At 37.5% G+C, this 26,982-nt stretch overlaps 1 protein-coding gene across 2 annotated transcripts in view; it reads right to left on the minus strand.

Annotated features, from left to right (window-relative positions):
* SLC35F3 (solute carrier family 35 member F3) overlaps window positions 1–26,982 on the minus strand; it is a 124,572-nt gene that overhangs the window by 822 nt on the left and 96,768 nt on the right. The window contains exons 1-6 of one of the 2 annotated variants that reach the window (XM_058166319.1): window positions 22,887–23,125; window positions 14,250–14,574; window positions 8,975–9,194; window positions 5,588–5,713; window positions 2,583–2,775; window positions 1,430–1,519 (exon numbers count right to left, since the gene is read on the minus strand). In XM_058166319.1, the coding sequence (XP_058022302.1) occupies window positions 1,430–1,519; window positions 2,583–2,775; window positions 5,588–5,713; window positions 8,975–9,194; window positions 14,250–14,574; window positions 22,887–22,962 (1,030 nt within the window). In that variant the 5' untranslated portion in view covers window positions 22,963–23,125. Of the gene's footprint in view, window positions 1–1,429; window positions 1,520–2,582; window positions 2,776–5,587; window positions 5,714–8,974; window positions 9,195–14,249; window positions 14,575–22,886; window positions 23,126–26,982 lie in introns of those variants that run through there. The other variant, XM_058166309.1, reaches the window with a different exon arrangement.

Raw genomic sequence — 26,982 nt, forward strand, 5'->3', positions numbered from 1 at the left:
TCATTCTCACAAACCAAGAGCCCATAAATGCAGCCAAGTTGTATGAAACTGAACATTACTAATGGAATCAGGCATTTATCAACTGACTTGAGGTGTCTGACTTCTCTTCTTTGAAAGGTCTATTATAGTTGCCAGGTCAAGGCTACCAGACTGCTGACTCTCTACATTCCACTTGGGTTAGTTCAGAGCTAGTTTCACCTTGCATCAAAATGTCCTTGTTTTGCAGACAACACAAATAATGCTTTAACGATTGTCAATTTTTTTTATTTGTTAAATGTTTCTGTTGCTCATTTCCCCTATAAAGTGGGTCTGGCCAGTTTACAGATAAGGTTTATCATTGCTCTAAGATTGTTGTCCACCAACTCTCCTGCTATATAAAAGAAGGGCACTAGTGCAGACAGATTTTTGTTGTGATCTTGCTCTTTATAACCAAGTAGGATCTCTGAGTAGGAACTGAGTAGTATACTTGCCATAACTTTCCTTATCTGAAAGCTTCTGGAAATTGCTGGTGGATGTGACTGGTAATCATACCACTTGTCATTATGGCAACTATTGCCAATGAAGTTTAAGATGTGAAATTGAGCAATCAAGTCTATAGTCTGAGCAAATTAAAAAAACTTAATAAGCATGCCTCCTCTTTTGCATTAGCAGCAGGAACTCTATACTTTAGAAACACTACCTTTCCAAAACAATTGACTTTCTATGCAGAGTGCTAATCTTATTTTTAGAGAGTAATGTTCTAATGTTCTTTAAAGTGCTCTTTAAGATTATCAAACACACATTTTGAATGAGATCAAACACTGCAAGAGCACACAAAAATATATGGACCTCTAATTTGTGCTTCCAAAAATGCCACAATGGAGGTGGTTGTCGTGATGTAGGTAGCTTCCTAGAAAGCTAGATGATACAACCATCCAACAGCACCCCTAGATGTCGCCAAGGGAAAATTTTGTAACCAAAAGCAGCCAATAGAAACTGGCCAGATACACACCAAAGGAAAAAAAGATAAATTCTTTTACTAAACATTTGATTCATAAACAAAATATGAATATTTTGACATTATGAAGTAGGAAATTAATACTTCAAATCATCACTTTCCAAACTCCACATGAGAATGATCACTAAGGGATTTCCTTGCTGTTTGTCTTCTGAAGCAAATGGGTGATGTTCTAAGGTTCAATACTGTATTGAGAGAAAAACTGCAAATAATCTTGAAATCAATATTTTAGACAAATTAACCTTTACTGTTAATGCTATAAAAGGCTAATGTTATGAAATTGAAAGTAGTAAGCATTTGCTAAAATAAAGCTCTGGTTATTTAAATACAATGTACTCTACTTTACATATAAAACATGTACATCTTGATTTATATATAATTTGTTAATCAGCCTGTGCATGTATGTCTATATGATTTAATAAGTATACTTACTAGCATTTACAGGTACGCTTAGTACAATCCCGAGAGATATCAAAGTAGGATATGTAATAGCAATCCCAAAATTTAATATAATATTGAATGCTGAAATAAGAAATAACATTTTCCATTTTAGAATTACTTTTATTTAAATCTGCTTTTTACAGCTTTAACCAGTTTATTTTAAGCAGCCACATTTAGATCGATATGAACCTTTGCAAATAAAATCAAAATACAGTAGTTCTGAAAGTACTGTCTATCCCATGCCAAGAAACAAACCTGGATCCAGTGCCAGTTATTCATTGTAGGATTGCTCTTACTTATTTTATTCAAACCTGTACATTCTGTCCTCCTAAATTAAATTTACTTCAGAAAGCATTCTGCATGTATTTATGGTGAAAATAGTTTTTAATTGACTAATTTGTCTATTTTACAATGTACAAAGCGCGTGCACGAAGCGAACCGGTGGTAACACCGGTTAGAACCCACCACCATGGGCACCCACCATCAGGTAGACAGATGGCTACTGAGAGGTGAGGATAGGAATAGGACCTCACTCCCCACGTCCAACCACCAGAGAGGAGATTGCTCGACCACAGGACAACGCCAAATGGGATGAAAAGGCTGCAGCTACCTCGTAACCGCTCCTAGGCATCCCCCAAATCCCCAGAGAATACATTTGAATAAATGTCAAAAAATCTATTAAATGCAAATTTAAAAGGATATAATAGTTATCAATACAACATATTGCACTCATTATTATATATATTTACTCACCAAATTACTATCCGTATGACAGGTTAATCTGTTACTTTTCTTTTAGATTTTTAGACTTGCAGTAGTTTTTTAAATGTCAGGTTTAGAACAACCATATCAGCCAAATTATGGAGGATAAAATTACAATGATTGTTAGATATTATGGCAATATACTAAACTTAGTTTTGGAAGCAATGTACTTCTCAATAGCTGCTAGGCACCATGAAAAACCATTGTTAATATCTTAGGAGTAGTGGCAGCATTTTAAACAAAAAAAACCTCAGATTGCATAGGATTAGATTAAATTAGATTTGATTAAGTAGGTTTTAAGCATGATCTGCAGTCTCTTTTTCTTAAGACTGTCCAACATAATTGTTTACAAAGATGCCATAATTAAGCAACATTTACTTACTCAATAATAGGACTGAAAATCCACAAATGCTTCCCCAAGGAATGGCATCAAAAGAACTCCAGTATTCAACTTTGGTAAAGTAAAGGATGACAGGAATACAGGTAACAAAAAGGATATTGAAAACAGCTAACACTGACAAAAATAAGGCAGCTTCTCCATATTTAGCACTACCCAGGAGAAGCTTAAATAAAACCTGTAACAGAAAGAGAAAAACAATTTGAAAAGCAAAAACTATAGTTCATACATGATAAGAAATTCTTTAAACACTTATCTTAAAGTGTATTTCTACACTTTAGAAGGAGGGGGAGGGACAATATGTTATTTACACTGTTATTCAGAAAAAGCTAGAAGTTTTCAGGTAAACAACTTCGATTACAATCCATTCTGGATCTATTCTGTCATTTCCAACAAAGATGGAAGGAAACTCAAGAGAGGCTATACAGTACATTAAATATAATGTCTCCAGGACGTCCTGCAGACTTCTGTAAATTTGGCAAAGCAATTTCATATTAAACTGTTTGAAAGCATTGGACTTGAAGATTGGCTAGAAATGTTCACCAGGAAAAAAAAATACTTTTATTGTGAAATATATGCTAAATACGAAATCAGTGTAATGTTCATCTAGCAGTACTTAAAAATCTACTGTATGTATTTTTCTATTAATTAGACATGTCATTGCTATTTATTTATCTGTTTATTTATTTGGATTTATATGCTACTTCAGTCTATTCTTACTCCTATTCATACATGCACATAAAACTCAAAACTAAATTATTAATGCTTGGGCAGTTCTTGCTGAAATGATTCTTATCCTAATAACATCCTTTGATCACTCCCTGTAATTTGTTTTTTTCCCTAGCTCTTGACTGCAGAATGACTGCAAATTGTTACAATGAACAGTAGAGGTTCGTGGTTTGTTTGTGTTTTTACTTTGGGTTGGATTGATGTGCTAACAAAATGCCATTGCATAGAACGAGTTGCTGCTCCCGTGTACTTCTCAGATAATGTATTTCAGAATATATTTTTTAAAAAGCTATAACAAGTTTCATTTATAGAATATTAATGTAAAACCTGACTTCTATTTTTACATACACTTACATACAAAAACCAGTTCTGTATGGCCAATTAATATGGACCTTTGTATTTGCATTTTGTTTCCTTTTAAAAAGGGGGAAAAGATTTCAGCCTTTTAACCTTACTTTTTAATTCTTTGCTTTATTTTGGTTATCTCGCCAGTATTCTGATTTATCACAAACACATGTCATAGAAAAACAGATATATATGTTCAGGTGAATGCTGGCCAGGCATGTCCTTGAAATCTTTATATTTGAGTTACCTAATGAGTACTATATGCACAACCTTTTTTGTGTCACTAAATGAAGGTAGGCAATGGAGAAGAACATTGAGAAGAAATGATGCCTTTCAATGGAAGAAAAAGGTTTAAGAGAACATATTTAGATCACCAGTTGGTGGCAGACACTTCCATTGCAGGGTCTGGTGTGTAACTGAACTCTTATTGAACAGTCCTTGGCACACAGAAAACAAAATCTATATTAGTGCTGCAATCAGCTTACTGGGCTTGGGTTCCTGATAATGTTCATTGAATTCTCAGGAAAGAATGTTTATATATACATACATACGTACATACATACATACATACATTCATACATATCTCTTATTCTTAATAAATAGAGTTGCTTTTTGATTTATAAACAAATATACCCTAGGTAATCAGTGCATATTACATATTAATATGTGTAACCCACCCATTCCTGTATCAAAAGGCCATTGAGTAGAATGACTTTCAACCTAAAGTTTTGCTTTAATTTTTTAATTTTTTTTATTCCTTATGCTAAGAAATTCATGAAAGCATGACTGCAAAATGTGTCCAAATGAGACTAATCTCCAAAATTTCCAATTAAGCATTTCTTATGAACATCGATGTCCATTACTTAATGGTAGAGTCATTATATACCCAGACTGAAGACTAAGAAGAGATGCTGGAATATTCCTTTGGTATAAGGCAATGGTGTTCTCTCTTTCTTCCCTTTCTTTCAAAATTTATCTAATCTAACTTTCTCCTTGTATAAAAGCACAATTGTGCAAGTCACACATGCTTTTCAAATAATACCAACATTGCATAATTTTTGGATTAATTTTGAACTTTTTGTCATAGTGGATGAATGGGGAACAGAAATTAAAAGCCTTTTTCTTATCCATCCCTTATGACCTATTGTCCTTTTCCTGATCCCAAAGTGAAAACATTTCCATTTTGATGTAAAATGTCTCCACTAATCAGTAGATAAAATAATCTCATTCTTTCATGCACTCACTTTCCTTCTTCATACAAGCTACAGAAGTGGATTTATCTAATCCTATTATTATGTATTGTGTTATAAACCAGCAGCTTGTAAGCAGTTTTCACTAACCAACTTCTAAGCTCTTTTCTGAGTTGTAGAAGTGGAAGTGATGCAGAATCTGGTCCATCTGCAGCTCTAGGATCTCTTCCTTTACACAGGTTTTTTTTTTTTACATACAGTCAGTGTGAACAATTTTTCTTGAAATAGTTTCAATAGATTGGGTAGTGTTGAGCCTCAGGATTTAGTGACCATAGTAAAGATAACAGATTTCCTGAAGTTTTGCCAACAACTATAGTTGGCATTTTCAGAGGCAAGGTAGTCTTCAAAGTCAGCCAGTCTACATTGCTGGCGAAATATCAAGAAATCTGTTGTTTAGGTACAGCCAGTACACGCTGAAGCCCAACACTGTCCAACAGATACCAGCTGTGAAAGCCTACACTAGTTCTCATAGGGATAATAACCTGATTCAACTACCTCTAGTCTATGTGAAACTTTAGTTCTGTAGAAGCTGTGAAAACAGGACTCTTTAGAGAATGAACTGAACTGAAAATAGAACTTGGACACATTTGGCCACGCAATGTTTGGCTGTATACCCAAAATTCAAACCTGTAGATTAATGAACCTTAAGACTACTATTATACTTACCTTGTAAAGAGCTGACGTTGACGCAGATCCCACAACAAGTGCTATTCCAATAACTGAATGACTGTGGAATCCATCTGCGTAAGTCATCATAACTATCCCTGCAATAGCAAGTATAGCAGCGACAATCTGTTTTGGATACACAGAAGCAAAATGTTAATGGACTCTAAAGTCCCCCTAGCCCCTGGTAACACAGAAGGCACCTTTAAACTGTGTTTTTCCCTAAGACTTTAGGCAGCACTAAGAATTTTTTTCATAAGCCTAACTCAAATGAGATATTCCAGATACAATTGTCCTTTGGAGAGATTAAACCAAAGCTACTAAAGAGAAAAAGCAAAATCAGCAGGAGTTCCATTTTATAGTTATATATCAACATACTATTACTGAGATATTAATTTGTGAACAGTTTTGTATATCAGATCTATATGTTTGAACACTGAACCCTCAGAAAGGGTACCTGGAGTAGGATTGTAGAAAAAGTAATACAAAATAATACATTGAATATGCTGATTTCACTGAAATGTAGTGATACTTCATTTCCTCTAAGGTTATAAACATTTATCTCTTCATGTCATATCTCATCCCTTATCTACAGACAAATCGATAAAGCATCATCTTTTCAGAAAGTTCATAAAGAATTGCCAGAAATAACAAAATATCTTGTTTTAACCTTGATCAAATAAGCCAACTTTATATTCCTTCTTTTTACTTCTAATAGATATAATCTATAGTTCATTCTACAGTTCAGATAGTATAGTAGGATTTGATTTCTCATCATTTCTTCTTTGTTCAATTGTACAGAATTCTTCAAGGGTTTAACAAGACTCTTTTGTAAATCCAATAGGAAAATATCCAGATAAATCTCTTGGTTTGTCATTTGTTTTAAATTTTAAAAGTCAGCTAGTTTCTTTTTAGATTGAGCAAAACATAATCTTTACTAGCCTGTCATTTGTAAATCCAATACTATATTTATCTTGTCAGATAAAATTTGTTCTATACTTGTCGTTTTGTCTATAACAGTTTCTGGATATCTATAAAAGCACACATTACAGATATTGTTGCTAATTTCTGACTAAATTTTTCAAAGGCCTCCTTCAGTATTTTTATTGTTATAATGTTGTGCAACATTTTACAATTTTGAAAGTTTTCCTCTGCCTAAAACGTTTGTCTCCACTAGTGTTCAGTTTTTAAAATCATGAAATCACTAACAACTGTTTTGCTGTGTCTTGTAAAAATGAAAACACAATCTATTTCCCATGAAATAGATTCTCATAATTCTTTATAATTAATTCCAAACTTACTGTAAAAGTTTAAATATTCCAATTTTGTCCATTTATAATTTTCTAGGGTCAAATTCTTATTTAACTTTTTGCTATTTATTTCAGAGTCTTTAAATTCTTCAATTTATGATTAAAATTATTCAGGATTAAAGGCAGATTCACTCAGCATTTTCAAACTCGTAATTCTGAAGGTGTCTAATAGTTTAGAAATAGTTAATGAGCAATTTTTAAAAGCCATTAGAAAGTGAGGCTTTGTGAACTTGTGTCCTTGAAACTTCTTTGCTGTGTTTGCAAGCAAATTGGCTAATCCCATCGTCTCTCAGCTCCCAAACCCGTAGAAAACCTCTATCTTGCAGTCTCTTTGTGCAGTATCGATCACAGTAGTACCACAAAAAAGCTGCAACATTTGTAACTATTTGACTTTGAACTACCTAATGTAAGTAGTACCTGGCAAGAAAAATCCTTACATTTCCTGAGTTTACAAATTAAGTTAACATTACTTTTTAAAAAGGTAAATAATTTTCCTTTTGGCCTTCTAAGTCAAACAGATCAAAGTAAATGTGAACTCACTTTGTTCTTTATTACAAAAATATTTGTACAAATATTGGTAAATATTTTAAATAGCTAGTGAGACATTAAGGTCTGAATATTCTCCTTATTGGTTTGTTTGCCTCACTTAAAGGAGCTTCCTCTCACTATTGCTGTAACTTGGCAGAGAGAATTATAGCTCTCAGAACAGCAATGTGCTCGTCAACTGAAGGAAATTTTTTACATTCATACACCCTAAAGTCTCTGAGAGGACAAGTGAGGCAAATTTCAAAATCTGCAATGCAATACTGTGATTTGACTCTGCTGTTAGGTACTTGCATGCAACATAGCAAGACAAATATAAGCTTAAATTGTGATGTCACAATGCTTGTTCTGTAATTTTGCCATCATCATAATTAAGGATGAGTGTCAATCCACTGAAGCAGCACCCAGATTTTTTTTTAAATGGAGAAACAACTGGAAACCAATCATGAAAATTCATAAAACTTAAAGGAAAGGACAGTTCATGAAATTTGGTTAATTAGCCGGAGGCCTCATGATCATAGAAAATGATATTATTTTATTATTTTCAACACTGATAGGCTTTTTAATAATAGTAAGTCCTTAGGCTGACTCACAGTATAAGTTTTTTTTTTCCCCAAACAAAATGTTTGAAAAAAAAAACTTTGTTTCAAACAAAGTTCAAACAAAATGTTAGGAGAAAAAAATATGATGTAGCAAATTACTTGAAAAGAAAACTAAGATACAGTCAAACCAATTTAACAGGCTAATTTAAAAGACATGATAAAAATTAGACAGAGCAGAGGGCTAAAAAATGCCTCTTGGGGGCATTAGAATCTTGAGGTTAGATATTTCTACTTATAAAGAGAGAGGGTCTCTTTGTTATTGCTATTCAAAACTCTGAAGAGCTTTGAAGTTCAAAACCTGTTTGCATTCATTCAGAAGAAGCCAATGGAGTCAAGAGAACAATAGTATTTCATATTTATATTATTCAGTTTCATTGAGCTATTTCAAAGATACAAATACAACATGTTCTCTGAATGTGCAATTAATATTAATCAAGTATTGCACTAAGCCTTCTGTAGATAAACTCTTTTAATATGGCAGATCGTTATCAGGACTGAAATTCATAACCTCCAACCTGATCTTATTTGTTTATTTAAACAAGCTCTTAAAACCTGGCTCTTCCTCCAGGCCTTGGGATAGAGTTGGGATGATGGATTTGTTACAATTTATTTATTTTTCCAGATGCTTGTTGTTTGTATTGTATTGTTTGTATACTGTATATTACCCACAGTTGTGATGCATCCAAAATTATTTCAGAAAAAAGATACCTGTTTCAAGATGAAAAATTGAGTAACTTTTAAAGAAAGCCAAACCTAAGATACAATGATAATATAGCAATAATTTTAAGAACAACTTTAAAGTACAACATGAAATCAGTTTTTAATGCATAAAATTAAATAATTTATACTACTCTGCTATAAATGTTTAAGCAAAAGTTGTGTACTTGTACCAATGGTGGTGGTGATAGAAAAAAGAGAGTTGATTAACCACTTACCCTCACTCCCATGAATCTGTCCCTGAGAACAATCCACGAAAGCAAGAACACAAAAGCTTTGTTGCAGCAGAACAATACGGAAACATCCGTAGTGTTTATTTTTTTTATTGCATGTAAGTACAGGTAGTTTGTGAGTGTCCAAAGAACACCAAAAGGTGCTGCCTTGGTAAAAAATGCCTTCAGTGTCAAGCCATTGTCTCCAAAAAACCGACAACACTCCCTAAAAGAAGAAAAGAACAGTAGATCCTTAGGAAGTACATCAAGAATCTGAAGCATCTTAAAGATTGACCTATTCTGTATTAGCTGCATTGTTAACCATCAATGAATCAGATCAAAGACTGAGTGAAAAACCTCTAGCGCACCTTCAGTCATGGAAACTTTTCTGGATGTTTTTACTGTTTCAATTGTTTTATAATTTTAGAATTGTAAACCACCCAAAGTCACTTGGTTGAGTTGGGCAGCTATAGAAATTGAATGAATTAATAATAAGTAAAAACTGACTGGCTAGCTTTGGAACAATTACTCTCTCTCAGACCAACCTATTGAACAGGGTTTTCTTTGCAGAGTAAAATAGGAGGAGAGAACACTACATACATATTCCCTTGAGCCCCTGAATCAGATTATAAATCTAATCCTAATGCTGCTTTATAGCTAAAATCTAAGGCCTAAATCAAAACCTAAAAGCTAGTTATAAATCTAATAAATCAGTCAAATTTAAAAGAAACTTATATTTTTAACTATAAGCATTTTTGGTACCAGAACAAATTTTGAACAATTAAATTTCTGATTAGTCGCAAAGAAAAGGGAAAGCAGGTGGCAGTGTCTTTCGAATTCACCATCCGTTCACACATGTGCGCAAATGCACATGTGTGTGCATAAACACACCACACACACCACATAATCCTCTTTCTTCACTTGTCTATACCAACAAAATGTTCAGAGTCCAAAGAAAACATAATCAGTATGAACAATGCCATGTATTTCAAATCTTGTTGCTTTTATCCAGACTATACATGGCATGTATTAAGTCAAAAGTAAAGGCCAACGTGTCTGAGCCTAGAAAAGATTTTAGAAGATAATGAAATTGTCTTTTTTTTTTTTTTAAATCCACAAATACATTTTAAGATTTTTCAAAAAGCATTCATCTTAGTGCGTCATTGGTTTTTAGGTAAAAATACCAAAAGCAATTCAGAAGACTCTAGGGACGATCATCTTATCCCACTCAATAATTATTATATATGCCCACAGAGCAAATTTCATTAAGAAATAATTGGAATGAGATACAATAAAATAATAGTTTGTAGCAATAAACAAGCCTTATATTGGCCGATACAAAGTTAATTCTTAGTTTTTAAATTCTTTCTATTAAAGAGGGGGGAAAGAACCATTCTACATTAAAGCAGAAGAGAGAGAGAAGGCAAGTCTATGAACATAAAACATGTTTGTATCTTCCCATTTTGAAATCGAGATCAAATCAGTCAGCCCAAGCCCATTCAATTTTGCTTTTGTAGTAATCAAGAGTTTGTGCTAATGAAGACAGGGAAGGGAAGAAACCAGTCACAGTTGTAAAGGGATGTATGTGGATGGATATAGAAGATCTGATGGCATGGGCTCTGATTGATTCCTGTGGCCAGGCAGGTCCTTTATCCACAACTTTTTCCACCCAATTTGCAACTTCTGGGAAGAGCCAATATGCATGAAGAAACCACCCTTTTTACTCCAGAGAATTTCTCTTCACTGCCCCTTGTCAGGAAAGATTGAGGGAAGTCCTGTTTCTTGCAGTTGCCAGGCCTACTGGGGGATCATGTGCTAAGTGGCGCAGTGGTTAGAGTGGAGTACTGCAGGCTATTTCTGCTGCCTACTGGCTGCCTGCAATTTGGCAGTTCAAATCTCACCAGGCTCAAGATTGACTCAGCCTTCCATCCTTCTGAGGTGGGTAAAATGAGGACCTTGGGGGCAATATGCTGACTCTGTAAACCGCTTAGAGAGAGCTGTAAAGCGCTGTGAAGCAGTATATAAGTCTAAGTGCTATTGCTATTGCTAAAGTATAAGTCACTTTTCCAGAATGACTAAGGAACTTATGGAGATTCTCAGTCATCCAGGTCACAGAATTCAATTTCAATTATATACATGTAATCCTCATGTAGAGACTGCCCTTGTTTAGTGATTGTTCGCAGTTACAACGGTAATGAAAAATAAACTTTACAACCAGTCCTCAAATTTATGACCTTCGCAGCTCTTTAAAGCAAAGGAAAGCTGAGTTTCAGTTTCATTTAATGATCACTTCACTTAATGTCCAAGTTGCTGATCTGAATTGTGGTCCCCTAAATGAGGGCTACCTGTATAATAAAATCAGATTCCTACAGAAAAACTGAAGAGAAGAAAATAAAAAGGAGAAAGAATGAGCAATTGCTTTCTGGAGAAATTATTTCAGTGAGGATCTCACTGGATCAATGGATCTCACAGGATCTCATACTAGCACACATCTAAGCCCTTAAGATAATGAAGTAACAAAATATGTACTGCAATTACCTTCACTGAGTCCAGCTTGCTATCTAGATTCACTAGATACGGGCTGGTCCTCCATGGTCTAACCTTTGTTATGGCTTGATTTGCATCAGCTTCCTAAAAGGGAAACCAAAGCCCAAAAGATACAGACCGAGTGGAAAAAGCTGTCCACTCTTGTAAAGGCCCGCCTCTCTTGCTTTGTTTTTTTGACATTTCTCTGCCCATTACTGGGATGATCAGCACCTTCTCCGTAAATCAGCTACTTCTTTCTAAATATTTCAGTGTGTAAATCTTTTGAAAGGGAACTTCACATTCATTACAGCAGTATGTTTTCCTTACAGAAGGTGATATAATGCAATTTACAACATGAGTAACTTCACATAAAAAGGCCAGTTGGCTGATATTTGTTGCTCTCTTTTTCCATTTTATGATATTAATTATTGAATCAGTCTGTGAAAAACAGAACCACAAATCCCATCTTAGAACACACCAGCAGCACAAACCCCCTCAAAATTAACAAAACATCCAATCAGTTTAACTTCATATTATACTGCCTTTTTAAAAATATCATCTTATGTGAATGAAAATGAATAAGACAAATGTTAAGGGCCTACCAGATGACCATGCTTACAAATGAGAACTATATCTTAATATACTGCTGAAATGGAGGCATTATTTTAATCAATAAATATACTCATTCAGCACTTATTTGTCCTGTCTGCTTTTAAAGCTATCTAAACAGCAAACCATAGAATATATTTGTAATATAGATGGACAAATTCCTCCTCAAGGGATTATGATATTGACAGACAACAAGCATATCTATACTTTCATATACTTTCCTCCTAGTGTCTCCACAACAATCCTGTGAGGTGAATTGGACTGAGAGAGAGACTGACCCAAGGTCATCCAGCTAGCTTTTATGGCTAAGGTGGGACTAGAATTCACGGTCTCTCTCTTTCTAATCACTAGCTACCAAACTGACTCTCTTATCATTCCCATTAGCAAGCCAAATCATCAGTGATGATATACATGTTTGCCTATTGCAGTTGCAAAACAAATAATAAATAGCAGTAGTAAAATTTCCCAAAATATTTAAGTGTATACCAAAGCAGATAAAATGTTGAAAGCTAGCTGTATTCTGATGGACCTACGATTTGCAAGCAAGGAAATGCCTTTCCAGATGTTGGAAAAAATATGCTAAGATTTTTAATTATTGCTCATGTTGGATAAGGTAGCTGGAAGCTGAAGATCAATAAAGTTGAAGGGACATAAATTGCTTGGTGCTGTATGTTCAGGCAAAAGTTGAGTTGCATTATATGTAAATTTTTGGATTTGAATGCTGCAAGGTATTTTTCCTTGGAGCCATGCAAAAACCCATCTTTTCAGACACATTAATTCAAAATCACATTTCTTTTTAGTATTTTACTTCCTTTCCTTGGGGGCTGTCTCTTCTGTAGTGGCTTGAATCATTAGACAAAAAGGCAATTGAATAAGCACAAAAACAGAAATTATTGTTTCAAAACCTTCAAAATGTTGATATTTTGAGAGCACTCCTACTTTGCCTATATAAGTCTGATTAGGTTTCGAAGAATCCTATGTAAGCAGTTGATGACTTCTGGTTAGCCATTAACCACAGTTTGCATTAACCCCTAAAACTAAAAAGCTTGGAATGAAGCAAGAAAAGATACAGCAGAGCCACTGGTTTTTAACTTCAATCTCCTGTTTTCTAAAATTTATCAATCTTAATAGGACTCCAATACAAATCCTATATGAATCAGTTCTACAAGTCTTCCAGTGAAACATTGTTGTCCAGAGCAATATTTCTCAATGCATGTGATGAGAATAAAATATATCAGCAACTTTGAGGGGAGGATTGATTCTGAATACAAATGTCCAATGTTTAGATAGTGCCCAGAAACAAACTACTCATCTACTGCTTCTTTCTGATCAACCCAAGATGCTATGAACTCTTTACTGTAATCATGTTTCATGTGTCTTTATGATAAACCTTACCATAAAGCATTCATATTAATTTGAAAATTGAATCTTGTCATATTGTGGAAGGGATATTTTTCCATCGTTATGTGCATATTATTTACCATATAATGGTTAATTACATCACCACTGCTTTTCTCTTCAAGTTTTGCATTTGACCTTGCTCACTTTAATTCAGTATAAAACATCTGCCAATGGATGTGAACAGCCTTCCAAGCACCTTGTAAATTATCTAGACAAGTCTCCCATTTATAGATGGAAACTTGCAGCAGCAACACATTCTTGTTGCCACATTTTCATTTTGTAGAGTATATCAACTCTATAGATGTACTAATAAAGAGTATATAATCTATCTAAACTGCATCTAATCCATGTCTATCTTAAACACAAATGTGTGTAATGATGTCTATGACAATTAGAGAGAAGATATTTTATCTGATAGCTTATATCTTATAGCTTATCTTTTGCCATAAAGAAAAAGACAGTTAAATTATTTATTATTATTTTAATTAGCTCAATTACAAATGAACAACAGCAACAAAAAGCATAAGAGAGTGTGTAGATGTTCACTTAGAGAAATTTCACTTATTTTTAATAGAAATGTGTAATATAAATCCTGCCTTCCTCTACAATGCCCTTATCTTCCATCTATTCCCTTCCAATATTTGGGCCAGTAATTTACAGTCCCTATTTTTTACCAAATAGCTTAATGAAACATCTAAGAAGGGAATAAATGACAACACAGCAAAATATGACAACTCCCTCTTACCCGTATCTTTGTTGGGGAGATTGTTTTTCAGCTGACTTACAAACATGTCCAATGTAATACAAAGGAAAGAATAAAAAGTTCCAGTTTGTTGCAAACCACGTCAAAGTGAAGGGTGCATCGAATTTCTTAAAGGTCAGTTTTGCTAGCTGGGTTGAACCTGACCAGGAAGAGCAGACGCCAAGTACCACCACTACTCCCCAGAAGATTTTCTTAAGCTGGACCATGGAGCATGTTTGGCAACATGGGCTCCCTCTTCCACCAGCTTCCATCCCAGCTTGTGTCTGAGCTTCTGCTGGTGTTGTGCAATCATGGGAGCGCTCATCCCCTGAGAAAAAGCAAAGAAAGAGGGTGAAAGTTAGACTAAATGATGTATATTTTGCATCCTTTTATTTTCAAAGCAGCAAGCCTGAAGTGGAATCGTATGTGGATCTCAGCTTTAAATTCACAATTAAAGGAAAATAATTGAGTATCCTTATGCAATAGAATAATACCAAGGGATTTTCCTGAACTTTCTTAACTCAGTTTCCCCCCCCCCTATGTACAACTAAATATATATGAGTTCAAGCCCAATACCATACTTCTTAAAAATCTATTATATTCCTAATCACAAAAATGAGCAAGCTGCATACACACATTTTAAAAATATTTTACTCTGTGTCTACCTATATGCCAAGTATTAAATCAAGCAATAAAAATATTTACAGTGCAGAAGTCATGTGACACACAATACCACACGTATCACTTTACTATGAAAATGATCTTGAGCACGAGATGTTGAATGTTTTTCTGCTCTCACAACAGCAAAAGCACACTATGCTATTTAGGGAAGCAATAGATGACTTCAAAATGTGCCTTTTCATTTGCACTTATTTGCACCTAATTATACACCAGAAAACATAGCATAAACATACACTCGTACTACAATTATGCATTCTTTTACAGGGTGGTCAAACTTGCTTCGTCACAGCATTGTCACGTGATGTATCATAACTTTTTTCCCTCCGCTAAACCAGGCATGGGCATGGCCACCGCATAATGCACCCGGCCCTCAGGCCGTAAGTTTGACACCCCTATTTTAAGAGTCATTGAGGCCACTTGGAAGTTTATCTGTGTCCTCAGAGTGACCTGAATACAGTCTTCTTGGAACTGCTGAAATGACTGTTGTAGATTGGAGATTATGTTGTATCCCTTTCTGTGGAGAGAAGGTTGTTCAATGTGACATAGATGTTTGACCCTTCTTTCAAACCAGCAGTCCTCTATATCCAAAATGTGGATTCTGTTTTCTTTAAAAGAGTGGCCTTTGTCTCTTAAATGCAGATGGACTGCTGAACCTTAACCTGATGGGTTTATTCTCCTATGTTGTGCCATGCATTTATGAAATGGTTGTTTTGTTTCCCCAATGTACAGATCTGCTAGCAAGACATGCAGGTCTGTACATTGGAGAAACAAAACAACCATTTCATAAAGATGAGTAATGTAAGCCTTGTTTACTTACACTGACTCAGAATTTTGTGCCCAGTAGCTATTGGGCAGTGTATGGCCCAAGCAACAGATTTCATGATGTTTTACCAGCAACTATGAACCTTGGTTGCCTCTCTGTCATTGCCTTACCCCATTTCCTTGAACCTTGAACCTGTGCTATACTGGACTCTGGACTGAACATTGTAGCTCCTGTTCTGTCCTTGCCCTGTTCTGTGCCTGTTCTCCATCTTTCCCAAAACGGGTGTGCATCTGCATTGCTGGCTCTTTGCCTGCTTACCGGTATTTAATTGGCTGAAATACTCCTCCTCAGTTAACAGTTTATGATGTGTTTGTTCAGCCTTGAACAGGACATTTTTAACATTAGGTAGTCTTATGCTCCAAACAATTATAAGCGAATGCAATATGGCATGAAGTACTAATATAATATCACAAACAGTGGCTTAAATATCCGCAATAAAATGCTGTGGGGGAGAGTAATCTATAATGAACAGATTTATGGCTCAAAGAGACTAAGATTGAAAACAATTACAAAAAATGAGTTTGCACAAAATGCATTAGACATCATACACAAAAGTTATTAGATACAATTACTAGAAATAAGCAGGTGCAGCCCTAGAAAACAAAGCACAAATTCCAGACAGTGCATCCTAACTTATTGATCCATCTTACTCTTGGATTCAGTGTTTATTGAATATTTCTCACTGATTTCCATTTTTTAATCAGAAGTTTAGGAGCAATTCATCCTAATTCCTTTATCTACATCAATAGTACTAGCACTTAGACTTACATATCACCCAATAGTGCTTTACAGCACTTTCTGGATATGTGTATGTTTTGTATAATACACCCAATCTGGGTCCTCATTTTAATGACCTCAGAAGGATGGAATGCTGAGTCAACCTTGAGCTGATCAGGATCGAACTCCAGACTGTGGGTAGAGTAACTACTACTGATGCAGTAACCATTGCATCCCTGGGGCATCTTGGTCTTATTTCTGAGCTCCCTCTATCAGTTTTATTCTGTAGACAAACTAACTTAGTTCTATTTATCATGAACCAAGGCAGACCTGGAGAATCGCCTTGTGCTTTTCAGTGTTGGGTTTATCTCAGCTGACTTCTGAAGGTCTCTGGGACCTCAATCCAGAACTCTTCTCCCCTCCATTCTTTCTTTTCCAGCAATCTTTGATCTCCCCCAATCTCTTTCAAAAAATTGTAAGGCTGGGAAAACCTTTGATTCTGTTTCCCCTTTCCTTTTTTGAGGCTAGGATTCCAAAATGACTTAAGTTTTGTTCTCATTTGTCAAAAGGAATATGCTGAGAATCATTCTACAGTATGTCTGTTATCAGGCTTAGTTTACTTAGAAAGCAAAGATGTTGCTCCATATCTGGTTTTCTGGAAGTGTGAGGGCAGCTAGTTTCAGTCGCCTGTGTGCAGAGGATTGTAGAGTGAATGGGCTTACCAGTGTTACACTTATAGTTGCTTTATGGAGCCATCAATGAGGTAATAAGCTTGGGAAAAAGTTGCAGATTCACCTATAACTTAGAAATAGGTAGCAATAAAAGCTTGCCTGGTGACCCAACATCTTCCATTCATTCTGTACTTTTATTTAAATCTCTATTTTTAAAAGTAATTATTTCTTATAACATTAGTGTCCTTAAATTGCTTTAATGAAGAATTTTTCCTTCTGTTCAATCATGTCTGATTCTTGGAGACTGCCTGAACAAGTCCCTGCACCTTTTTTCTTGGCAAGGTTTTTTTTAGAAGTGGTTTGCCATTGCCTTCTCCTTATGGCTGAGACAAATAATAGCAGCAGGTAACAGCGTAACAGAGTTGGAAGAGGCTTGGGAGGTCTTCTAGCCCAACCCCCTGTTCAAGCAGGAAACCCTGTACCATTTCAGACAATTGGTTGTCCAATCTGTTTTTAAAAGCCTACAGTGTTGGAGCACTGAAGGCAAATAGTTCCACTGATTAACTGTTCTAACTGTCAGGAAGTTTCCCCTTAATTCCAGTTGCTTCTAGTCCTTCTTTATACCCAATTCCTGCAACCGTCCTTCATGTGTTTTAGCTTCCAGTGCCCTACTCAGCTTTGTTGCTCTTCTCTGCACTCATTCTAGACTAGAGTGATGGACTAGGGTTACCCAGCTGGCTTTGTGCCTAACACAGGACTAGAACTCAGTCACAGGTTTCTAGCCTGATGCCTTAACCACTGCACCAAATTGGCTCTCAACAAAATATATATCTCAACAAAAATATCCCAACAAAGATATTGCCCTACTATAAATCACAGAGCTTTTCTGAGGGCAAATTCACTAGTATTTTATATATGCAAGCTTGATGAAAATTTCAGAGAAACAAATTTTGTTGTTAAGTGGATAGCTAAGACACTAAGCTTGTCAATCAGAAGGTAAGCAGTTCAGTGGTTTGAATCCCTAGCACCAAAAGGGTAAGTTCCTGTTACTTGTCCCAGTTTCTGCCAACCTAGTAGTTCAAAAGCATATAAAAATGCAAGTAGAAAACTAAGGGCCACTTTGGTTGGAAGGTAACAGTGCTCCATGCGCCTTCGGCGTTGAGTCATGCTGGCCACATGACCAGGGAGATGTTTTTGGACAGCGCTGGTTCTTCGGCTTTGAAACAGAGATAAGCACCACCTCTAGGAGACACATGTGCAGTGGGGGGGGGGACCTTTACCTTTAAAGCTACTTATTCAAATTACCCATTAATTTACAAGTGAAAAATGCTTTTTAAAGACCATAAAGAATAGATAGCCCAAAGAAGAAGTTTGGTAATCAGCAGAATCTACTTCCTTAAAAGAAACCAGATTAAAAGAAATTATACTTGACACTGACAATATTCACTTTCTACAATACATATTAATTCTTTGTATACTAAAATATAAGTCATTTTCATTTTACAATAAAATTAAAATTACAAACAATTAAGAATACGAGATATTAAAGACAGGAATATTGAATCATGCACCTAAAATTTTTCATTTTCATTTTGTATTAAAAAAAAAATCTTGGAGTTCTGTGTCTTAAAGTAGGGATATAAATGTATGTGAAATTAAATTGCAGTCCTTTCTGTAGAAGGAAGTTATAGTGCACATCATTCATGTCCTTGTTACTTTGAGGCTGGGCTACTGCAATATGTTAGGGCTGTCTTTGATGTCTATCTGGAAACTTCAGATGGTGCAGAATATGATAGCCTGCATACTGACAAATAAGGGCTGTTTCAGCAGCTTTGCTCCTGTATATTGCTGGTAGTGGACAGAATGCCCCATGAACTAAATTAAAGGGTTGACTTATAAAGCCCTACATGGCCTGCATCCATGTTTCCTATGGAACCATTCTCCAAATCTAGTCAGCCCATCCTGTGAGATTAACCTGGAAACAATATTTTGGTCTTCCTTTGTTCAGGAATTTAGAGAGGTAAGGCTGGAAGGCACATCACCCCTATGATATATTCTATGGGAGGTCCAGGAGTCCCTTATACTTCTGGAGATTTAAGTGATGAAGACAGTTATTTTATTCTGCCTTCATGGATTGACTTGCTGTTTTCCTGTTAAATTTTAACATTTTAAATGTTTTAATAATTAATTCCTGGTTTATGTTTTAAGATGGTTATCATTTTTTAGGTGAGTACAACTTAAAAATTTGAAAAATAAATATAAATGTATAAATATTATATGTAAAATAAATATATTACAATGTAAAAAGTAATACAAATGCTACTACAAGATAATTGCCAAAATAGAAGATAGATTCATTTTTAATGGTCAAGGGATCTGGCAATGGATGTTAATAACAAGACAGAAAAGAATTAAAAGGGATAGAGAATGTTTTGCTTTCCAGATGTTGTTGGATTTGAAATCTGTGCATGTCTTATGAATTATAGTCCAATTTGGGGATGACGGAATGCAGTTAAACCACATCTGATCTACATTTTAGAGAATTATATTATATGTCTTTAGTCAGTGTCTCTTTATAGCTTCATTCCTAACTACACATTTTTAATTTGAAGTAAATTTAAATTTAATTTAATAGAAAGGCTTATTTCATAACTCTTTTTCAGATTTTCTTCTAAGTTAGCATAGGAACGTCACATATTTCCTGAAGACATTTGTCGATGCTACTACTTTTGTTTTATTCTATAACATACAGTCACTTTTAAGCAAGATGAGTGGCATAATATAGTTTTTATAAAAATAAAACACAGAGAAAATACTGAGAAAAACAACTGTGTTTTCTAGAACATATTCACTTATATGCAGTGCAGCAGCATCCTATGTAACTGTATCATAAACTAGGCATGCCTAGATTACAAACAAAAGAATTTTAAAAGTGTTTCCAAAAGATAGTGCAAAATGCGTTTTGAAGAATCCATGACAGAGTAGATTGGAAACATTATTTATCCTGCATCTGAAGTGAATATTTCATCGTTCGCTAGTTTCAATCTGGCAACAAACGAACAGGACAACAGAAAAAGAGTATATGCCCATTCTAATAAGCTATATTTTGTGGGCCTAACCTAACAAAAAACATATCACACGTAAAATGTAGAATCCTTTGTATCAAGCCTAACATCTAATGATTGCAGGCATATTATTTTCCCAGCAATAATATGTAAAAGTCTTGTCAGTCTTTGGGAATGTTAAATTTCCCAATCTAAGCTATAGACCTGAGATTTCCTATGATCTTCCATCCAAATATTCACAAAGTCTGACCTTGCCAGGTTTTCCCCAAACAGTCAGGTTATCTAGTGGAGATAGAAATTAGATTTGTAGACTAATGTTTATATACATGAGATGCTGTTATACATTCTAACCCCCCAATGATTAAGGAAAACCCCATCTCTAAAAGCAGCAGTTGCATACCAGAATGCAGGAAATTCTTATATTTTATGAACAAGATTAAAGAATAAGAAAATATGTCTTAAGGCTGGGATGCACAATGCAAATCAATGGAAAACATTTTGACTGTCCCCGTGTCCAAATAAAATAAAAATGATTTCATGAAAACAAAGGAAAGAGCAACCAGTTGAAGTTGTTAAGTTTTTGTCATATCTTCCTGCAAAATCTATTCCACAATTTATGTTTGGCCTGGGCCAACTAATAAATAAGAAAGCAAGTAACAAAAATGCCTCCATACACAGTAAAATATGTCTTCTCATGTGTGGTTCTTCTGTATTCCCACCCAATAATAAAACGCATATATGATCTGAAATATTTGACTAACACAAGAAAGACATGGATGATGAACTGGTGGCTATGATATATTTGATATTATATATTTGCTTGATGAACCTAAATGATTACCCCTTCCCCTGAAAACAAGTGGAATCCTTCCAGAATAGCGTAATTCTGTATAGTTCCATATAATAACAGTGATGGTTCAGAGCAATGGATTCCTTCCCCAACCTAGTACCCTCCAAATTACTCATGCTGGCTGACATTTGAGAGTTGTATTGTAAATCTAGAAGGCTGCAGCACAACATATCTCTAAGTAAATCAGCCCGGAGTGGAGCACCACTTTTCTTCTTCTAATTCAAAGTCTCAGAACAATTGATCAGTGGAACAACTTGTGAATGCTCCAACACTGGACGTTTTTAAGAAGAGACTGAACATTTGTCTGAAATGGTATAAGGTTTCCTGCTTGAGCAGGGGATTGGACTAGAAACCTCCAAGGTCCCTTCCAACTCTGTTATCCTATTCTAATCTGTTTTCCTCATTTCTAGATGTCCAGCAAGCACCACTATTATTAAATCCCAAACACACTTATTTTCCCTCCCATCAATGTCTTTCCTGTTCAACGATTAGTTTTTAATCCCTTTGCCTCTTTCGTAGCCATCCTATCCCACGGGCAAGTTGTTTCTATCAACCAGCAAAACCAATCCACAACTTGCAAACTTCTTATTCTTTGGAACCCAACACCACAACGCCACAAGCCCTCCTCGTCCCCATCCAACTAACACACACTCTCTCCCCGGCTCTTTCCTACCGGCTCTTCTTTCTAAGCTCCCCATGCTCGCCGGGCCGCTCCCCAGGCTGCCGGCTGCCTTTCGGGCACCCGTTCAATTCAGTTGTTCCTCAGGTCTCGAAAGAACATCTCCTCAACGGCTGCTGCAGCCCGGCTTGATTTACGGCGAAGCTCCTCTTGGGCACCGGCGGCGGCCCCTCCTCCGAAGTGCAGCGAATCTGGGCTGCCAACGGGGACGGCCTGCCTCGAGTCCCGTCAACTGGGCAATGACCTTAGCGGTCTTCTCGGAGCACGTCGGTCCGCATCCCTCCTTTAAAACAGCAGCGAGAGTTGGCTGGCCCTAAAGTGTTTCCAGAAGTCGCCCTTCCCTCCCAAGAGCGAGAGCGGGCGAACCGGGGCTTTTTTGGGGGGGGGGGAAAGAGAGGGAAAAGAAGGGGCATCTCCCTGAGGAGGAATGCGGAGTTCTTTCCCGAGAGGCGCTTCCAAATGGATATCCGCCAAATTACCTCATCCACTACCCCCACAGCCTAATGCGGAGCCTTTACCCATCTTCCAGCCAGCTGCCCTCCTCCTCCTCCTCCTCTTCCTCCTCCTCCTCCTCTTCCAATGCGCCAGGTTCGCGCCACCCTCTCCGGCTTGTTTATGCCAGGGAAGCCCCTGCGCTTGAACAGAGAACTTACGGCGGCCCAGAGAGCGAGGGGCGCCTGGCCGGCTCCGGTCCCTTGAGAAGGCGAGTCAGACCACCCCCGAAAAGGTGACTTTCACCTCCCCGGGACAGCGGAGCCGCATTGGCGAAAGCTTCCCTTAAAGGGAACCAAGTCAAGCATGCCCTAATTGCACCCCCCCCCCAATGCCTCCTTCGCAAGAGAAGGGGAGGGAGGGGGAAACTGCAGCAGGCAACCCAGAAGCCCATCCGTCTTTTCTCCGACTTCCCCGGGGCAACCTCTCTCTCTCTCTCTCTTATACCACGCCCGTCCCGGAGAACCTGGGCAGGTGCAGCCGGGTCTCCCTCCACCCACAAACCGCTCCGAGCTTCATTTTGCCCCCGCGGCGGGCGGGCCGCTCCCTTGCCACTTAGCGACGGCAGCGCCTTTGTCACCCTCCCCGGGCAGCTCTTTCTGTCCCGGGGGAAAAAAAAACAAACCACCTGCCCGGAATCTTGGCTGGCTGGGCGCGTTTACCTTCCACTTTGGTGAGAGTAAGAACCGGGCTGTTGCAGGCGCTAAGAGGGGCTACTCTGGCCGAGTGTTTCTTCATGATGAGCCCTTCTGCCAGTAAGAGCCCTTCCGTCGATCGCCTACATCCTGAAGCCGGTGGCGGCTGAGCGCTGGGCTCCCCTTTCCCGTTAAAAGACACCAGCCCGCCTTGGCGGCTGCCAGCTTGCCTCACTCGCGCGCCTTCCGCTGCCCCTGCAGCTCTTCGCCGCCTCCTAGCTCGCACGCTCTCTCCCTCTGCTGCAAACAAAACGTCACGGAGCCAATCCACGCCCCTTCGCCGGCTGCTGGCATCCTGGGGTCTTCCGTGGGAGCGAAGGAAGCCCTCAAAATAAAAACAACAACAACAACAAAAACCCCACACATAAAACCACACTTCGTCTGCCCTGCGAGGGCTTGGCACCCACTTCCCCACCGGACCAGAAAGAGAAAGGCGAGCTTCTCAAAAGCCATTCTGGGGAGTGGGGAGGGGGCCCCGCGAAGATGAGATTTCGCCTCAGCCGTCAACTCGTGGAGCTTTACGTTTCACAGAGCTCTGCAGTATATGAGTCATATTCGCTAAAGGTTATCCCGAAGGCAATAAAACTGTACCGTTGCCATTTGGCAAACTGCATTTTGAGGGCAGTTTCATTAAATAAATAAATTAATTAAAAATGCTACACCTTTTGGTGTTTGGTCTGTATGTATGGTCTGAAAATCCTATAGCCACAGTACTGGAAAGAGCCAAGTGCTGACTCATACTCAATTCATAGTCCACTCTTGTTCTGAGACTTTTTGTTTTTCTTTGCAATAGAAAGGCAGGTATCTCCCATTCCTGTGGCTCTGATTCATTTCCCAAGTAAAGAACTTTTGCATTTGTCCGTCTTAAATTTAAGTGTGGTGTTTTCATACCATTTGTCTAATGTAGGGAGATGTTTCTGGATTCCACAACTGCCTTCCCAGGGTATTTGCTCTCTCACTTGATTTTGTATCTGCTGAAAACCCTGTCTCAAATTCTGTTGAAAACTCAAAACATTAATAAAATGCTGATGCATATAAGACCCAGGACTCAACCATCCAGAATTTACAAAATTCCATCCTCCAATCTGATGAGGAATCATAGAGGAACACTTGTATTTTTTTTTTGTTCTGTCTGTGATTCTACTTAACTACTGGCTAATAAGAAGGTCATGGGGAACTGTCAAATACTTTGCTGAAACTAAAACATGTTAGATTCAAAAATGAGACAAGTTTGGCAATCAAAAGGCAAGAGGGAAAATTAACCATGGACTCCTCTTCATATCCACTTGCCTTAGGCATGAATGTGTCCTGGTTATTGTTTTTGTGTGATTTGACCTCATAAAGTTTCATTCACCCTAAATCCGGTGGGCCGGTGAATGGCGCAGGCTGGTAAGGCCTGTTATTAAGAACAGCCTGTTATTAAGAACACAAAGCCTGCAATTACTGCAGGTTCGAGCCCGGCCCAAGGTTGACTCAGCCTTCCATCCTTTATAAGGTAGGTAAAATGAGGACCCAGATTGTTGGGGGGGCAATAAGTTGACTTTGTAAAAATATACAAATAGAATGAGACTATTGCCTTATACACTGTAAGCCGCCCTGAGTCTTCGGAGAAGGGCGGGGTATAAATGTAAAAAAAATAAAAAAAAAATATCCACAAACAAGGTAGCTTAAAGTCATCCATAGCTTAAAGAACGCTTGCTGGAACTGGGTATGTCAAGTTTAATGGAAAGAAGGATTAGGGGAGACATGATAGCAATGTTCCAATATCTCAGGGGTGGCCACAAAGAAGAGGGAGTCAAGCTATTCTCCAAAGCACCTGAAGGTAGGACGAGAAGCAGTGGGTGGAAACTAATCAAAGAGATAAGCAACTTAGAACTAAGGAGAAATTCCTGACAGAACAATTAATCAGTGGAATTATTTGCCTCCAGAAGTTGTGAATGCTCCAACACTGGAAGTTTTTATTAAGAGATTGGATAACCATTTGTCTGAAATGGTATAGGGTTTCCTGCCTAAGCAGGGGGTTGGACTAGAAGACCTCCAAGGTTCCTTCCAACTCTGTTATTCTGTATAGTTCTGTACCCTATGCTCTTCTTTCATGCTTATAACCCAACAGATAGGGATATCAAGAAGAGAACATCTCCGGAATCTGCTCCCCAGAATCCATGCTATAATCCATTAGCTAGTTGGGCGATTTATAAACACCAAACTAGCTCTTTTTTGAAAGGACATTAAATTCATGTAAAAAAAAAGTCTAGATGACAGGGTGAAATCTATTACATGGAGAAGTATGAGTGAGTTTTACTGATGCACTGAAGGAGCACTATATGGCTTCACTCCATGTTTCTGCTTCCTCTGGGCTATTTCTGAATATGGGAACACTGAACCAGTTCTCAGAATTAACCCACCAGACAGGTCACAGGCATGGGTGCACCTCTGCACCTGCAACTTGCTATTTAGACCATGTGACAAGTGGCCAAACCCATCATTTAAAATATCACCTTATGTTTGTCAGACTATCCCATTACATCTTAAAGAGAGCAATTGGTGATTGGATTTCCTGGCAGCAGGCAGGACCAAAAATGAAGCTACCAATAGGAGAATGCACTCTCCTCGTCTTGCATTAAAACTGAACGCTCGATTATGAATGCAGAATAGGAACTGGCAATTGGAGCAGCAAATTTGGCATGCTTTTCTATGGCTGCAGAACTAGTGGGCTGCACATTTATGCTGCTTACTGGCTGTGAATTTTTGCTTCTTATTTTGAAGTTATCAGGAAAAAAAACCCTTTTTGCTGTTCTTGGAATTCTTTTTATCAATTTTTAGAATTCTCTTTACCAATCTTAGTTCATTCTAAACTTTATCTTTCCTAAAACTAACCCTGCAGATCCATGCTATCTGTAAATTCTCTTCTTTGGTGGTGACCTATTCTCTTCTCATCTCCTATATACAGCTTCTTTTGCTTCTATATCTCTATCATGTTTCTTAAACTTTCTTGGCTTCTGTTACAAGCTACATTCCAGCAGTGTGGAACATCTTATACCTCTCTTCTGATCATCATTCTTATTCAATGGGCTTCTCGTTTGTTGGAATGACATCCTTATGAAAGTTCGTTTACTTCTTCTGCCAGATCCTTTTGTGGCAGCTCTTTTATTGCATCTGATAAATCTCCATCTTCTCTACATAATTACTTCCTGCATCCTTTGATTTTTTTTTTCAAAGTTTCATTATAAACTATATTTGCTGCAAATACATACTCTACTCTGAGCTATTTTTCAAGCAGAAATACTAATATGCCACACACATACAGAGGGTCACAATGGAAGAGTCCCAACCAGGTATCTTCAGTCTGTTTCTTAAGACACTATTGATACTTCAGAAAGTTACATGACCTTACATAAACAAGCCCTTAAAATCTGGCTACTCCCCAAACCTTGTCTAGAGGTTGGGGGTGCAGTCCACTTATGGGATGATTAGTCTGTTAGAGTTTGTGTTATTTTTACACACATCTTTGTGTGTTGCTTAACATTACTTTGTTTTAAATTGTTCTGCATTCAGAGTTGTGATAGAATTGGGTAACCCAAGATCAATCAATCAACTAATCAATCAAATATTCTTGTTCCTCTACAGCAGGGCTATCAAACTCCTGGCCCGCGGGCTGGATGCGTCATGTGCTGGCCACACCCACATCCAGTTTAGCGAAGGGGGAAGAAGTCCTGATACGTCATGTGATGACGTTGTGATGACATGAGTTTGATGCCCCTGCTCTACAGGGTATCAGATTAGCTAAACTAAGGAAATACTCTACTAGTAGTCAATACTTTACTAGTGTGAAGGAGTCAGTTAGGACTCCTTCACACAGCCTGCTTATCCCAGTGTGAAGACACCTACTATCCCAGGCTGAGGACATGAATGGCCAGTGTTGTCTTCAATCTATCCCGAGGCCTACTGTGAAGGCAGGTTTCTGCCAACTTTCCATACTACACTTCAAAATGCTCTTCCATTCCTGTTGGCATAAGCTTTGCTAAGCCATTTGTCATCGTTCCCATTTCTCTTCATATGGGTG

The sequence above is a fragment of the Ahaetulla prasina genome, chromosome 1 (genome assembly GCF_028640845.1).
Source record: "Ahaetulla prasina isolate Xishuangbanna chromosome 1, ASM2864084v1, whole genome shotgun sequence".
Lineage (NCBI taxonomy): Eukaryota > Metazoa > Chordata > Lepidosauria > Squamata > Colubridae > Ahaetulla > Ahaetulla prasina.